This window comes from Panulirus ornatus, chromosome 29 (assembly GCF_036320965.1).
Source record: "Panulirus ornatus isolate Po-2019 chromosome 29, ASM3632096v1, whole genome shotgun sequence".
Taxonomy (NCBI): Eukaryota; Metazoa; Arthropoda; class Malacostraca; order Decapoda; family Palinuridae; genus Panulirus; species Panulirus ornatus.
In genome coordinates this window covers 171236-189868 of record NC_092252.1, presented here as the reverse complement: position 1 = coordinate 189868, position 18633 = coordinate 171236, and the positions used below count along the sequence as shown (strand labels likewise).

The window sequence follows — 18633 nt, the reverse complement described above, 5'->3', positions numbered from 1 at the left end:
GTGGAAAGGGAGCTCTGGTTTTGGGCATTATTGCGTGGCAGCTAGTGACTGAGTGTGAACGAATGGGGCCTTTGTTGTCTTTTCCTAGTGTTACCTCACACACATGAGGGGGGAGGGGGAAGGTATTCCATGTGTGGCGAGGTGGCAATGGGAGTGAATGGGGGCAGACAGTGTGAATTGTGTGCATGGGTATATATGTATGTGTCTGTGTATGTATATATATGTGTACATTGAGATGTATAGGTATGTATATTTGCGTGTGTGGACGTGTGTGTGTATACATTGTGTATGGGGGTGGGTTGGGCCATTTCTTTCGTCTGTTTCCTTGCGCTACCTCGCAAATGCGGGAGACAGCGACAAAGCAAAATTGAAAAAAAAAAAAAAAATACATTTCAATATATACATACACAGACATATACATATATATACACATGTACATATTCATATATGCTGCCTTCATCCATTCCCACTGCCACCCCGCCACACATGAAATTGCAACCCCCCCTCACGCATGTGTGCGAGGTAGTGCTAGGAAAAGACAACAAAGGATAGAGTGGTAAGAGAGATGAAAGCAAAAATTGAGAAAAAGGATGCAGAGATGGAGTGTGGTGGTGAGATGTGGTGGATAGTGGCAAGCCTGTTTGCAGATCATACTGTGTTTTTGCTGTGATGTGAAGAGGAGTTGCAGAAGGTTGTAAATGTGTTTTATGGTGTGTGTAAGCATAAGTGATTGATGGTAAATGGAAGTAAAAGTAAAGTAATGGTGCATGAATGGAAACAGAGTGAAAATATAGATTTTGTAAAACCAAATAAAGTGAAAGAAGAAAGTGTACTAAACTGTGGTTTGGAAATGGGGAGAGAAAGACTGGAAGAGGGGAGAGAATTTAAGTATTTAGGAGCTGTCTTGGGTAAGTTTGGTGATATGGAAGGAGAGATATGGGAGAGAGCAGTATAAGGTAGAAGAGTCATTGGGTCCCTTATTAGAATAAGGAAGGGTAGAGATGTAAGTACAGAAGTTAAGAGAGGATTAAGGGACAGCATAGTGGGTAGAAGTAAAGAGAGGACATGTATTGAGTCACTGAGGTCAAGAATCCATGCTGTGGAAATGAGCTAGTTGAGAAAAGCATGCGGTGTGACTAGATGGAATGAAGAAAGAAATGAAAAGTTGTTCAAAAGATGTGGTATGGCAGGTACTGCAAAAGGGGAATGAATTATGGAGTACCATTCCATAATTCATAATACTTCAAAGTGGTTTGTGCATGTGGAAAGAGTGCAAGACTGGGAGTTTACAAGGAGAATGTATGATAGTACAATCAAAGGGGTAAGTGTGAGGGGAAGACAACTGTGACAAGAGCATATACTGTGCAAGAATATTTGAGGGAGAGAAATGGAAGAATGAGTAAAATAGTGTATGCAAGGGAGGCATGTAAGGACATGGATAAGTGGAGACTCTTTTGCCATGGACAGCCCTTGACAGGAGTTCCCAGAAGGAATGGATAACAGAGACATACATATATAGAGAGGAATGCATATTACAGGCTATTTCATGCATGCACTCTTTTCACATGTTTTGTAGCTAAGACTTTTACCACCTGAACAATCTTAGTTATGAGTGATGATGCAAGTTAAAGCACTAATCTCAAAATGACTTAAGGAATCAAATCATACATGAAGGAGTTACTATTTATCTAATCTATGAATAGTCATGCGATATTTCATGTTTAAATATATTTGTCATACACTAAAAGTAGCACACAAAAATACAGACTATCGTTAAACATTTACAAAATGTAGAAGAATACTGTAAAAGCATACTGTCATGACATATATGAATGTGAATAAGAATATGGTAATACTTTTTCGAGTAATCATAATCTATATGCATTCTATATACATTAACAGACTGAATCACCTCTACTGAGTGCAGTGAGGGTAATGAGCCAAATAAGAGCAATGTTGAAGGCCATGTCAAACTTCAGTGAGCCTAACTCCTGAAGCCATGTAGATTCTCCATCTCCCCGTTGAAGGACTTGAGAACTAAAAATATAACATGCATATAGTGATCAAGGGAAATGAATAAAAGGCTAAATAGTGAGTTTTAAGCTTGTGAAAAGCTATTTCTTCCTACTGAGTAGGCAAGTTAGCAGGGAAAATGAGAATGATCCACTCTATGGGAATAATATAATATCCAAAAAAAAAATCCTGTAGGGAAACACACAAACTGCCCCTAGGAATAGGATCATTGTGCACAAACTACAAAAGACACTATCTCCTAAACAGAAGATGATTGATGCCACATGTCTAATGTAGGGCTATACACAAATGCACATAATCAATTAGTTCCTACAAAAGCCGAAAGTACAATAAAGGAAATGATAAAGGTTAAAGAGGAGAGAGGGAGTAAAAAAAGAAAAGGGGCTTTCATATTAGTCTTTTCTGTTAAAAGAAACTGCTTTTCAGGAGTTCAAAAATCACTTCCTTCCTAATAGGAGTCAGCCAATTTGCAAGGAAAATGTAAGCCAAAAGGAGGTTTGTGGCAAACTCTTGAAATCAAGTAGGGTAAAAATCAAACAGTAAGTATCTGTTAGAAAAAGGACCTGGTAGATCCAAACAAAATTGCTGGATGAGCTCCATGGTTTTCTATTAAGAATATCCTCGAGTGAGAGGTTCATCAGAAAGGCTAGAGAGAAAGCCACTTTTCTGATATCAAGGGCTCTGTCATTTGAGACACAATAGGCCTTCCAAGATATATTTGATATGTGTGGCCATATATGAAAAAAGGGCCTAAAATGAAAGTATAATTCATGGGGTGTTGCTTATGTGAGCCCAGAGCAAGAAATGAGATGACTGTGCTCATTTGCATATATTCCAGCTTTGGACCTGTGATGTCAGCCTACTTGTATTGAGGAGATGGTCGTGAGTTTTGGATCATGCAAGGTGATCCTGTCCTTAGGTGCAGATGGTGGGTTTATCCAAAGGACTTTAGGGGGATATTACCGGATTACAGTAAGAAAAAAAAATACTGTATTATTACTAAACATGGCAGGGTTCTTTAATTTCCCTTGTTCACTAACTGATGCCTTTTAGAATGTAAAACTAGTAAAAAAATGGACAGGAACTTCATAAAATTCAGATTTACATATATAAATGGGATTTAAAACAATTACTGGCTATACAATAGAGGTATCTGATAATAACTGGTAAAAAATATATCAAAACTTCTACACTCTTCAAAATATTCATAATGATACAACTATGATATCTTCATAAAAAAAATCATTAAATTTCAGCACAAGTTGTTAGTTATTTGAATAATAGAAAAGAAGTGTTAATAAGGATAAGTCAGATTAATGCTCACAAAAAACTATATTTAAACTTTGATTAAAATTCCTCACAAAACCACTTTCTGTAAAGAAAAAACATCCTTATGCCAAAAAATTCCTACTTCATGGAATGGTTGTGTAGTTGTAGATGATCACAAAATCTAATGCATATCTTTCCCACAAATGCAAGGGATTCTGTAAAAGCCTTACTCATCATTTTGAATCAAATAAATCTTTGTACTGTAATGGTGAGTTGCTTTATCCACTTCTTAATTAGGCCAAAAATAATTTCTGAAAAAGGGGTAAAGTAACAATAATATAATCATAGAAATATATCAAATCACATTTACAGCAAGCTAATTCTTGCAAGAGAAAGAATTTTTGTTTTGTTTTCTGCAGATAAATCTTTTGGAAAACTTAATCATTGCATGGGAGAGATCCTTATTTTCTCTCTCAGGGTGCTCATTAAAAAATTAATAATTATTAAGCTAGCTTAAGACTATATGAAGTTCTCAAGATTCATTATACTATCAACTTACTTGAAATACTTGGGGACTCCTTCTATGATGATAGTGCTGAAGTTGTTGAACACAGAACAATTCACTACTGTAAAGAAGAGTATGGCTTTAAGTACTAAGGAAATCTGTAATCATATCTATCACTATCAATTTTGTTACCTGTACTCTTACTCTTATGACTGACTGAGATCCTTGCCAGAAATCTGATTTTCTCTTTATACTGGGTGCTACTGTTACTTTTGTTAGAGTTCATACTACTTCTGTAGCTGCATTCCCGTTCTTTGCCTAGAGTAGTAAGGCTCATGAATCAATTTTCTGGTATTCATCTGGTGTGTTGCATAAATAAAGTGCAATCCAAAACAGAAGTAATGGTTAGAGAATATCCAACCAGAATTCTTGGGGACAAAGTATATTAAAATAATTGTTTTTCCTCAACACAGCTATCAATCTTTCTGATGGGCCCAGACAGAAGTCCATTTAGTTTGTATCTTTTACTGTTTTTGTACATCAGATTTTTTTTTTTATTATCTTGCTTTGTCGCTGTCTCCCGCGTTTGCGAGGTAGCGCAAGGAAACAGACGAAAGAAATGGCCCAACCCACCCACATACACAATATATATACATATATGTCCACACACTCAAACATACATACCTATACATCTCAATGTACACATATACACACACAGACATATACATATATACACATGTACATAATTCATAGTCTGCCTTTATTTATTCCCATTGTCACCTCGCCACACATGGAATAACATCCCCCTCCCCCTCATGTGTGCAAGGTAGTGCTAGGAAAAGACAACAAAGGCCCCATTCGTTCACACTCAGTCTCTAGCTGTCATGTAATAATGCCTGAAACCACAGCTCCCTTTCCACATCCAGGCCCCACACAACTTTCCATGGTTTACCCCAGACGCTTTACATGCCCTGATCCAATCCATTGACAGCACATCGACCCTGGTATACCACAATGATCCAATTAACTCTATTCCTTGCCTGCCTTTCACCCTCCTGCATGTTCAGGCCCTGATCACTCAAAATCTTTTTCACTCCATCTTTCCACCTCCAATTTGGTCTCCCACTTCTCCTCGTTCCCTCCACTTCCGACACATATCTTCTTGGTCAATCTTTCTTCACTCATTCTCTCCATGTGCCCAAACCATTTCAAAACACCCTCTTCTGCTCTCTCAACCACATTCTTTTTATTTCCACACATCTCTCTTACCCTTACATTACTTACTCGATCAAACCACCTCACACCACATATTGTCCTCAAACATCTCATTTCCAGCACATCCACCCTCCTGCGCACAACTCTATCCATAGCCCACGCCTCGCAACCATACAACATTGTTGGAACCACTATTCCTTCAAACATACCCATTTTTGCTTTCCGAGATAATTCTCGACTTCCACACATTCTTCAAGGCTCCCAGAATTTTCACCCCCTCCCCCACCCTATGATTCACTTCCGCTTCCATGGTTCTATCCGCTGCCAGATCCACTCCCAGATATCTAAAACACTTTAATTCCTCCAGTTTTTCTCCATTCAAACTTACCTCCCAATTGACTTGACCCTCAACCCTACTGTACCTAATAACCTTGCTCTTTTTCACATTTACCCTTAACTTTCTTCTTTCACACACTTTACCAAACTCAGTCACCAGCTTCTGCAGTTTCTCACATGAATCAGCCACGAGCGCTGTATCATCAGCGAACAACAACTGACTCACTTCCCAAGCTCTCTCATCCCCAATAGACTGCATACATGCCCCTCTTTCCAAAACTCTTGCATTCACCTTCCTAACAACCCCATCCATAAACAAATTAAACAACCATGGAGATATCACACACCCCTGCCACAAACCTACATTCAGTGAGAACCAATCACTTTCCTCTCTTCTTACTGGTACACATGCCTTACATCCTCGATAAAAACTTTTCACTGCTTCTCTCCCACACCATATATTCTTAGTACCTTCCACAGAGCATCTCTATCAACTCTATCATATGCCTTCTCCAGATCCATAAAAGCTACATACAAATCCATTTGCTTTTCTAAGTATTTCTCACATACATTCTTCAAAGCAAACACCTGATCCACACATCCTCTACCACTCCTGAAACCACACTGCTCTTCCCCAATCTGATGCTCTGTACATGCCTTCATCCTCTCAATCAATACCCTCCCATATAATTTACCAGAAATACTCAACAAACTTATACCTCTGTAATTTGAGCACTCACTCTTATCCCCTTTGCCTTTGTACAATGGCACTATGCAAGCATTCCGCCAATCCTCAGGCACCTCACCATGAATCATACATACATCAAATAACCTTACCAACCAGTCAACAATACAGTCACCCCCTTTTTTAATAAATTCCACTGCAATACCATCCAAACCTGCTGCCTTGCCGGCTTTCATCTTCCGCAAAGCTTTTACTACCTCTTCTCTGTTTACCAAATCATTTTTCCTAACCCTCTCACTTTGCACACCACCTCGACCAAAACACCCTATATCTGCCACTCTATCATCAAACACATTCAACAAACCTTCAAAATACTCACTCCATCTCCTTCTCACATCATCAATTCTTGTTATCACCTCCCCATTAGCCACCTTCACTGAAGTTCCAATTTGCTCCCTTGTCTTACGCACTTTATTTACCTCCTTCCAGAACATCTTTTTATTCTCCCTAAAATTTAATGATACTCTCTCACCTCAAGTCTCATTTGCCCTCTTTTTCACCTCTTGCACCTTTCTCTTGACCTCCTGCCTCTTTCTTTTATACATCTCCCACTCATTTACATTTTTTTCCTGCAAAAATCGTCCAAATGCCTCTCTCTTCTCTTTCACTAATAATCTTACTTCTTCATCCCAATACTCACTACCCTTTCTAATCAGCCCACCTCCCACGTTTCACATGCCACAAGCATCTTTTGCGCAAGCCATCACTGCTTCCCTATTTACATCCCATTCCTCCCCCACTCCCCTTACATCAGATATAGCTTTTAAATGTTACATCAGATATAGCTTTTAAATGTTATCTGCATGTAATACATGTGAATATATACCACATCAAACCCTTACTTATTGTACTTACCAAAAATTCATCTTTGATTCTGTAATATAAGTGGTCTGTTACATAATGAAGAGCATACTGTAACTTGTTTCCTCTTCACATCAATACATCCAGTACTACCTGTATTGCTTGGATGCTTGTTGAACACCATTATATGACCAAAATAAGTGCAAAAACCATTGAATTAGGTGAAAAAACTTGGGTCACTACAACCTCAAATTCTGAGTGGGAAAACAATGATGAAATGGTGATGTGGGCTTCAGTAGTGCAAGGAAAACATAGCAGCAACCTTCAGAGATTCATACATATTTAGCGAGATATAATAATTAATGAGCATTAGCATTTCAGTTGTTTCTGAACTGGAGATCTACCTAATGTCATGGGGTTATCAAGGGTTACATCAATCACCAATGAAGTAGTAGTCTTACTGATTATTCAGATAATCCCTTGCAGTTGTTATTGTATTCAATGAAGACACAAAAATAATTGTTAGGGGCATTATACTGATCCCCCACAGATAGAGACAACCTGCTCAAAGATTGGCATCTTCTATTCAAAGATACATACAGAGCCAATGCATACACAACCAAACAATGACTTTTCACAGCCAATATAACCTCCCATACACATTGCAAAATGTGCTTCAAACGTAACGCACAATTTCCATTCTCATATGGAATAAAAAATCTCCCTAATAAATGATAATAATCCCCTTGTTAGTACAAATTACTCCACTCAATAGCACGTTTAACTCTCTCAGTTAGAATAATCTCCCTTACTGACATAGAAATGGCCCAGAGTGACATGAACAATTAACACAGACAGTGCTCTCTGATGCAGAAAAATCCCCTCATGGAAAAAACCATTCCTTACAGAAAGGTTATTTCCTCACTGACTACTGTAAGTAATCCCTTCAGTGACATGCATCTTTTCAAGAAGACAGCCAATTCTTCTCCTTTGAATCAATAATTATCTGTCAGCCACAAGGAAACCATTTTACAGATAAACACATCTTTTTTTTCACTGATACAAGCAACCTTCCTCACTAACATAAATCTGCAATGACATCCCATCCCTCATAAAGAAAACCTCCTTCACCAAGACATGCAGCCTCCCTAACATAACACAAAACTTCCCTTTGATGGTCTGAATACATTATGTTTACTCTGATTTGCTTTATTTCTCATACATAGAGCCAACTCCAAAGAAACAAACAACCCCTTCACTGACAGATACATCCTTTTTCGAAGAAAAAAAAAATCACCCCATTCACAGATATACTGAGCCTTCTTTAAGATATATGCAATCCCTTCATAAACAAAAACAACTCCCAGAGACAGGTTACCTACAAAAAGATACCTACAAGAAGACACTGACAGGCAACTCTTTGGCACAGACAACCACTTCAAAAATATACAATTCTCTTCTTAGAAAGAAAGTAACAGAAAAAGTCAATCAGCTTCCTAAACCAAAATGCTTCTAACCAATACAGACTCATTTAAGACAAGTGCACCTTTATCAGTAAACAACATGTTCATTATCATGGATAATGAAAACTCACACATAGAGACAAATGACATTTTTACATACACAGACACTTCTCATATTAGATAATGACAATTCCTGCTTGAACATTTGCCAAGATGTAGATGTGTACAACTTTCTCAAAGACTTGGGCAGATCTCACCAGAAACACACAACCTAATCATAGATGCATATTAGACAGACAAAGCCCATTCACAAACACACAAAACTTCATATTCATTTATACTGTATGAGAAAAAAGTAAAGAAATTCCTCAAATATTCCTCTAAAGGATAGACATTTAAATCCCTCAAAGATAAATAGTATTATGGCTTGTAATACAAACTATAACAATGAGTGGTTCACAGGCGGTAGTACTCACAGCGACAGTCAGCCCATCTGAACATGTTGTTGTGGGTGATGAATGAATCTCTGAAGAAGATGAAGAGCCAGGCAATGGGTACACAGCAATAGAGACCTACTAGTGTCTGTGCCACCAGGATACTGTAGCCAACGCCCTGTATAGAAGATAAAATGCCTGAAGCACACAGTATCAGAGCCCCAGTGACTTGTACCATAATGATGCTGTCACTTTGTGAAAAATCAAGGATACAAGGACAGAGTGATACTGGGCTACAGTTATGTATCAAAAGAACTCCATCAGCATACCAGGTACAAAAATAAATTTGGACAGGAATAAAAAGAAAATAAGATATATAATCATAGACTGGCTGGAATTCATGGATACATGGATAACACAACACTGAGGCTGAAACATAGTGATATAAGAAAAAAGCAACACAGACAAGAATACAGTGAAAAAGGATACAGTAAAATACAATGAAAGGATGAAGTGTAAAAAGATGCACAGTATTGCAATGAAGGGATACTATGACCCAAGACACAGCAGTGGGCATTGTGACAAACAGGATGACACAAGGATACACTGAAAAAGGATACAGTATAAAGAATACTGTGCTAAAGAGATATAATAACTAAGGCAATGCCAAGGATGCAGACCATGATGCTGTTGTTGATGACTCACTGGGAAAATTAACATTTAGTGTTAATGTAAAAAAAATTGGTGGTCAGGACCAGTTGTCTTGTGGCAATTAAGCATTCATAACCATTTACCTTTCAAACTCAAGACTCCTTAATCTTCAAGAAAAAGAAAATTAACTCACATGATCATCATATATCATAAAGGCTTAAAAACACTTTTGCAGTGAAGAAATAAAACAGAGTGAAGATTACATTATTGTAGACCACAAATTATTAAGATAAACATGTCAGGAACAGGGGAAACAGGAAACTGTGATCTGTTACAGTACGACTGGAAAAAAAGGTAAGTGTGGGGGAGTGGTTGCATGGAAGGGTGAGAATATGTGATAAATGTACTGAAAGATAATTATGCTTGGAAAACAAACAAACACTAACAAAACAGGTTCAAGGTGGCTCACATTTTTTGAAAGAGAATGGATTAGAATGATGGATACACTGTCACTGAGAAAATGGTTATGAATATGCCATCAAACCATATAATTCTTCAACACCAATGACATTACAAAACAACTCAAATAATGACATCACCCTAGAAATGCAAAATAAAGAACTTCACAGCACTAACACCATCATCAACACCTACATACATTCCCATTTCACATAGTACCCCAGATATACTCCCCAACTGCAAAATCTGACCAGCAAACTCAAGATCTATCCCTTTGAAAATTTCAGTGCCCACCATCTAACTTGGCTCAACACACTCTATAACCTTGAGCTGAACTACTCATAAACCAACTGTTGGCTCAACACACTCTATAACCTTGAGCTGAACTACTCATAAACCAACTGCAACCTCTTAAGAACTTCAACCTACGCCACCTGCAAACCAGACTCCTAACCCACCATTTCCAGCTGCCGACCTCACCAGACATCACCTGCTCACCACCACTATACACAAGGAACAATTGCAGCATATTAAACAAAATATCTTCTGACCACTTGCCCAATCTTAAAATCACTATCTGGCTCGTCCAACCCAGGTAACCATCAAAAAGACTTACAACAAACTACAGGAAAGCAGAATAGCCAGCTTCACACAGTATAGATGATTTCTCATCCCTAAATCATTCAGTCTCACACTTCATTAACATTTCCAACCAAGTCAGCAAAAAGCACACATCACAATGAATAGAATTAAGAGTGCTGACCTATAGGAAAAGGCCAAAGATTTAGATTTGCCTACCTTAGGAGAGAGAGAAGAGTGATGTGTGACCTGATCACTAACTTTAAAGTGTTTAAAACAAGTTGATGATGTGGACAATGAACCAAGTGTGTATTCAGGGTTTAGTCAAGGGTGGGGGTAGGGGGCAAATTATGAAATTGCTAAGACAATGTGGGATGATCCCAGGAAACCCAGCATGCTACAAGCATAAGTGATATAAAAGAACTCATTGTATCTTGAAGGCCTTGGTGTTTTTGGTTTCCTTGGATGTTAAATTCAATTACTAATATTGATCAAATTTACATAAATCTGAATAAACCTGTTGAAATGCAATAAACTTTTCACAAGACTGGCAACTAGTTTTGAATGAAGATAATCTATGATATTTGATAACATAATGGCTGCTAGGAATAATAAAGGGGGTTTAATTTGAAAAAATTAATATGCATTTGTAGGGACAAAAAATTTCATTATCATAAACTTGTCAGTGTTATGGGAAGGTGGTTAAACTTACAAGGTTGTTTCATTGGTCACTAATATAAGTCAGTAAAAGTCTGATATCTATAGAATGAAAGTTAAATATACTTTTTCCTTTTAAAGGACTAAATGGATCAGAATAACTGTAAGAATGTTTTAATCATTCCTCTTGATGAGAAAATTTATTGTATATCTTATAGCTCAAGTGAGGAAAGCACCCATCCCCCACCTGGATATGCTCCTACAGTGAGCAGTTCCTCAAAAGATATGGGGATAGAGCAACCAAAGGACATAACATGAAATTATGAAGGTTTCTTTCTGAAATAGATGTAAAGAAGTACCTTTATTGAGTAACAGTGATGGATAAATGGAAGAGAATGACTGGGGACACATATGATAAGTTGTATGATAGAAAATGTTCAAGACATGGGGTCCCAAAACTGTAAAATGCCTCCCGTACAGCAGAAACAGGTAATTACAAGGACATAGAAAGAAATATAACCCAAACTTCTCCCCACATGTTACACAACTCATAAAACAAAGAAACCACCTCAGACAACCACTTACTATCAATCAAAATCAGATTACATATCCAATATCTAAATAACACAATTACCACACAATTCACAGAAAGGGAAACTGCAAACTAGTATCCCTTTAGAACCATAAAACAAACACATGAAGTAGCCAACTCTTGCAAATGTTAAAGAATATCTGCACTTTCTGCACTAATAGAGCTGCTGCTCATGAAGCACTTCTGATTCATACCAATGATATTCCTTTTAAAAAATACACAGAACATATTTCTGAGACACTACTAAAAAAAATCATCCCCAAATCAACCTTACCCATAAACAGGAAATCCATATCAAAAGCTCAAAATCCATCCAGAAACAACTGCTCTCCTGCCCTTCACCCCAAATGATACATGTAATGCAATTAAAACAAAGAACTCTCTTGCAACAGGCCCTAACAACATATCTAACTTTCACATACAACACTTTGGCCCAATGGCAATACAAGAACTTACAGACATCTTCGACCACTCCTGGCTACACAACAAAATCCCTAACATTTGGAAACTTACTGATGTAATACCAGTCAAAAGCTCTCCAAACAACCTAAGTCTTCTCCTTTAACCATCATATATTAGTAATTGTCTTCAGTATCCAAACTCTAAAAAACTGATCCACTACAGAATCAAGCAAAATATCCCAATCTCACCAACACAACATTGCTTCAAACCCAACAACTCCACTGACATTACACAACATATCCTTGCATCTTCAACTAACCTTAACCCCTGTCCTGCACATTACTAATGGCATAAAAGCATCAACAAAGAATTTGACATTGTCCTTGACATATCCTTTCACTAAAGACACTTGACACTACTCTCCACAACAATGACAAAAAGTGGTTGGCCAATTTCATAGCCAGCCACCATGTCAGAGTCACAATAGATTCATCTCTAAAACATGCAAGTCTACAGTGGAGTTCCCAAAGGAGCATTTCTGTCTGAAGCCTTCTTTGAGCTTGGCCTCCTATTACCTCCAAGAAACCACAACATGATCCTTTCATAAGCAGACAACCCCACAGCTACATCACAACACCCTGACATCACGGCATCAACAACAAACATGCAGCACCATTTTACACAACTGGTATAATGGCTCACTCAGAACAGAATGCCTAAATCTCCACAAAAGTCTTCAGTACCTATCTTAACCCCAGACACATGAACTGAGCTAACACCACCTTAGTCACTTAATCCCTCCCACTTTACCAAACACAACCAGCATAAAAGACAAATACATTACATTAATTCCCACACCAGTAACATCATCACAAAATCAACACAAACTAAATGCCATAAGAACACTAACTGGTACCAGAAATGGACAAGAAAAATAATCCCTTAGCATCCTCTACAAACAATTTATCTGCTCTGTTTTAAACTACATCTCACATGTGTGGTCTTTCAACCCAATAAAAGAAAAATAACAAAGATGTTAACCATAAAAATTTGAGCACTCAAAAGAATTATGGGATACCTGGGAAGGGGCTTCAGACATGCACACTGAATGAAAGATCCCTCCAATACAACCCCCCCTTAATATGCTCAGCACCCAAAGCTGTGCAACCCCTCCAACCTAAACCACTCCATAACTAACCTTCATGCATGGTCAGGAGATGGTTGCCCATCTTAAAGGTCGGCAGCTAAAGTCTCAGATGCTATTGGCATGTGTTTCCCAAGACATGGGTAAGGCTGGTGGTTTGTGTTTTCTGGCTTCAGGGTGAGGCTAGTGGTTTGCATTTCCCAGCATTAGGGACTAGTGTTGCTAGGCAAGGGGGCTAGGCCGGTGGCTAAATGTTTCGTGGCAAAAAAAAAAAGTGTTTAGTAATTTGTCTCCAGGCAAGGTGGGCATGGGTGGAGGTTAGTGTTTCCAGGCATGGGGCTGGTTAAGGCTGGTGGTTTGTGTTTTGAGGCATGGGGATGAGGTAGGTGGTTTTCATTTCTAAGCACTAGAGCGAGGCTGTTTTTTTGTTTTTTGTTTTTGTTTTGGGGGGGGGCGCTATGGTTTGTGTCTATAAGCATAGAGGCAAAGCTGGTGGTCTGTGTTTCCAGGTACAAGGGTGAGACTGGTAGTTTGTGTTTCTAGGCATGGAGGCAAGGCTGGTGGTTTGCTTTTACCAGGTGTGGGGGCAAGGCTTGTGATCTGTCCTTGCAAGCATGGGGGTGAGGCTTGTGGTATGTATTTCCAGACATGGGGAAGAGGCTGGTAGTTTGTGTTTTCAGGCATGGGATGAGGCTGGTGGTTTGTGTTTCCAGGAATGGAGGAAAGGCTGGTGATTTGTGTTTCCAGGCATGGAGGAAAGGCTGGTGGTTTGTATTTCCAGGCACAGGAGTGAGGTGGTTGATTTGTTTTTGCCAGACATGGGTGAGGCTGGTGATTTGTGTTTCCAAGCATTTGAGTGAGCCTAGTAGTTTGTTTACATGCACAGGGGCAAGGTTGGTGGTTTGTTTTAGCCAGGCATGGGATCCAGGCTGGTAGTTTGTTTCAAAAAATGGGGGCAAGGCTGGTGGTTTGTGTTTCCAGTCAAAGAGATATGGATGGTGGTTTGTGAGACCATAAGGGACTTAAAATCTCAAAATATAAGGAGAAATATTTCCCTCTTCACGTGAAACACTAACTTAAGCCTCTCACTTACCTGGAAGATGGGTGAGATCTTCCACATGTCAACGACGCCAGCTCCTAGGTACTGGCCCACAGTGGCATGGAAGGTCATGAGCGGAAGTCCAAGCACTGCCGATACAACCAACCATTGCACCACGAATGGCCCTGGGAAAAATTATAACCTCATTAGCACTAAGAATGGCCAAGGAATTTATTTCTTATTTTATTATACTTTGTCGCTGTCTCCCGCATTAGCGAGGCAGCACAAGGAAACAGATGAAAGGATGGCCCAACCCACCCACATACACATGTATATACATACACGTCCATACAAGCACCTATACATATCTATACATTTCAACATATACATATATATACATACACATATACATTCCTATGAGTCCACGGGGAAAATGAAACACCAAAAGTTCCCAAGTGCACTTTCGTGTGATAATCACATCATCAGGGGAGACACAAGAGAGGAATATAACAGTCAGTTGATATACATCGAAGAGACGAAGCTAGGACGCCATTTGGTAAACGTGATATTTTAATTTCATTTTCCCCGTGGACTCATAGGAATATCTTGATCACGTGCAAAATTGTGATCCTTTCCAACACACATATACATATATACACATGTACATAATTCATACTTGCTGCCTTTATTCATTCCCGTTGCCACCCCTCCACACATGAAATGACAACCCCTTCCCCCTGCATGCGCGCAAGGTAGCGCTAAGAAAAGACAACGAAGACCACATTCGTTCACACTCGGTCTCTAGCTGTCATTTTTAATTCAACGAAACCACAGCTCCCTTTCCACATCCAGGCCCCACAAAACTTTCCATGATTTACCCCAAATGCTTCACATGCCCTGGTTCAATCCAATGACAGCATGTTGACCCCAGTATACCACATCGTTCCAATTCTCTCTATTCCTTGCACGCCTTTCACCCTCCTGCATGCTCAGGCCTCGATCGTTTTAATCTTTTTCACTCCATCTTTCCACCTCCAATTTGGTCTCCCACTTCTCCTCATTCCCTCCACCTCTGACACATATATCCTCTTTGTCAATCTCTCCTCACTCATTCTCTCCACGAGACCAAACCATTTCAAAACACCCTCTTCTGCTCTCTCAACCACACTCTTTTTATCACCACACATCTCTCTTACCCTTTCATTACTTACTCAATCAAACCACCTCACACCACATATTGTCCTCAAACATCTCATTTCCAGCACATCCACCCTCCTTCGCACAACTCTATCTGTAACCCACGCCTTGCAACCATATAACACTGTTGGAACCACTATTCCTTCAAACATACCCATTTTTGCTTTCCGAGATAATCTTCTCACCTTCCACACATTTTTCAACACTCCTAGAGCTTTCGCCCCCTCCCACACCCTGTGACTCACTTCCGCTTCCATGGTTCCATCTGCTGCCAAATCCACTCCCAGATATCTAAAACACTGCACTTCCTCCAGTTTTTCTCCATTCAAACTTACCTCCCAATTGACTTGTCCCTCAACCCTACTGTACCTAATAACCTTGCTCTTATCCACATTTACTTTCAGCTTTCTTCTTTCACACACTTTACCAAACTCAGTCAACAGCTTCTGCAGTTTCTCACCTGAATTAGCCACCAGCGCTGTATCATCAGAGGGCAACAACTGACTCACATCCCAAGCTCTCTCATCCACAACAGACTGATACTTGCCCCTCTTTCCAAAACTCTTGCATTCACCTCCCTAACGACCCCATCCATAAACAAATTAAACAACCATGGAGACATCATGCACCCCTGCCGCAAACCGACATTCACTGAGAACCAATCACTTTCCTTTCTTCCCACCCATACACATGCCTTATATCCTCGATAAAAACTTTTCACTGCTTCCAACAACTTGCCTCCCACACTATATATTCTTAACACCTTCCACAGGGCATCTCTATCAACTCTATCATATACCTTCTCCAGATCCATAAATGCTACTTACAAATCCATTTGCTTTAATAAGTATTTCTCACATACATTCTTCAAAGCAAACACCTGATCCACATATCCTCTACCACTTCTGAAACCACACTGCTTTTCCCCAATCTGATGCTGTGTACATCCCTTAACCCTCTCAATCAATATCCTCCCTTATAATTTCCTAGGAATACTCAACAAATTTATACCTCTGTAATTTGAGCACTCACCTTTATCCCCTTTGCCTTTGCACAATGGCACTATGCATGCATTCTGCCAATCCTCAGGCACCTCACCATGAGTCATACATACATTAAATATCCTCACCAACCAGTCAACAACACAGTCACCCCCTTTTTTTGATAAATTCCACAGCAATACCATCCAAAGAAGCTGCCTTGCCGGCTTTCATCTTCCGCAAAGCTTTTACTACCTCTTCTCTGTTTACCAAATCATTCTCCCTAACCCTCTCACTTTGCACACCACCTCGACCAAAACACCCTATATCTGCCAATCTATCATCTAACACATTCAACAAACCTTCTAAATACTCATTCCATCTCCTCACATCACCACTACTTGTTATCACCTCCCTATTAGCCCCCTTCACCTATGTTCCCATTTGTTCTCTTGTCTTATGCACTTTATTTACCTCCTTTCAAAACATCTTTTTCTTCTTCCTAAAATTTAATGATACTCTCTCACCCCAACTCTCATTTGCCCTCTTTTTCACCTCTTGCACCTTTCTCTTGACCTCCTGCCTCTTTCTTTTAAAAGCTCTCAGTCATTTGCACTATTTCCCTGCAAAACTCGTCCAAATGCCTCTCTCTTCTCTTTCACTAATAATCTTACTTCTTCATTCCACTACTCATTACCCTTTCTAATCTGCCAACTCCCACGCTTCTCATGCCACAAGCATCTTTTGCGCAAGCCATCACTGCTTCACTAAATACATCCCATTCCTCCCCCACTCCCCTTATGTCCTTTGCTCTCACCTTTTTCCATTCTGCACTCAGTCTCTCCTGGTACTTCCTCACACAAGTCTCCTTCCCAAGCTCTCTTACTCTCACCACTCTCTTTGCCCCAACATTCTTCTTTTCTGAAAACCTCTACAAATCTTCACCTTCACCTCCACAAGATAATGATCAGACATCCCTCCAGCTGCACCTCTCACCACATTAACATCCAAAAGTCTCTCTTTCATGCACCTATCAATTAACACATAATCCAATAATGCTCTCTGGCCATCTCTCCTACTTACATACATATACTTATGTATATCTCTCTCTTTAAACTCGCTACCTCGCAAACGCGGGAGACAGCGAGAAAAAAAAAAAAAAAAAAAAAAATCTCTCTCTCTTTAAACTAGGTATTCCCAATCACCAGTCCTTTTTCAGCACACAAATCTACAAGCCCTTCACCATTTCCATTTACAACACTGAACATCCCATGTACATCAATTATTCCCTCAACTGCCACATTACTCATCTTGGCATTCAAATCACCCATCACTATAACCTGGTCTCATGCATCAAAACTATGAACACACTCACTCAGCTGCTCCCAAAACACTTGCCTCTCATGATCTTTCTTCTCATGCCCAGGTGCATATGCACCAATAATCACCCATCTCTCTCCATCCACTTTCAGTTCTACCCATATCAATCTAGTTTACTTTCTTACACTCTACCACATATTCTCACCACTCCTATTTCAGAGTAGTGCTACTCCTTCCCTTGCTCTTGTCCTATCACTAACCCCTGACTTTACTCACAAAACATTCCTAAACCACTCTTCCCTTTTACACTTGAGCTTCGTTTCACTCAGAGCCAAAACATCCAGGTTCTTTTCCTCAAACATACTACCTATCTCTCCTTTTTCTCATCTTGGTTACATCCACACACATTTAGACACACCAATCTGAGCCTTCGAGGAGGATGAGTACTCCCCGCGACTCCTTTTTCTTAGAAAGTTAAAATACAAGGAGGGGAGGGTTTCTAGCTTCCTGCTCCCATCCCATTTAGTCACCTTCTACAACACGTGAGGAATGCGTGTGAAGTATTCTTTCCCCCCTATCCCCAGGAACTTATGATGTCAAAAACATCACAAATACCCAGAGGAACTTATGATATTATCATGAACTACATTAAGGGCACATTTTGACATCACTGGCATGACAATCTTTGGGGAAACATTACGACATCATAATAATGAATAGTATCAATTAATAGTTTATTGACCTTGCAACTGCCAAAGGCTGAAAATATGAAACAATGGTGGTTTAGTGATCAGCAATGATTATTTTTTTA

The 18633-nt window shown here is 39.4% G+C and overlaps 1 protein-coding gene across 1 annotated transcript in view; it reads right to left on the bottom strand.

Moving 5' to 3' along the window:
• bdg (sodium-dependent transporter bedraggled) overlaps positions 1–18633 on the bottom strand; it is a 127982-nt gene that overhangs the window by 65526 nt on the left and 43823 nt on the right. Inside the window, exons 4-7 of the mRNA XM_071678933.1 lie at positions 14380–14510; positions 8845–8980; positions 3863–3929; positions 1913–2037 (exon numbers count right to left, since the gene is read on the bottom strand). Coding sequence (XP_071535034.1) covers positions 1913–2037; positions 3863–3929; positions 8845–8980; positions 14380–14510 — 459 coding nt within the window. The remainder of the gene's footprint in view (positions 1–1912; positions 2038–3862; positions 3930–8844; positions 8981–14379; positions 14511–18633) is intronic.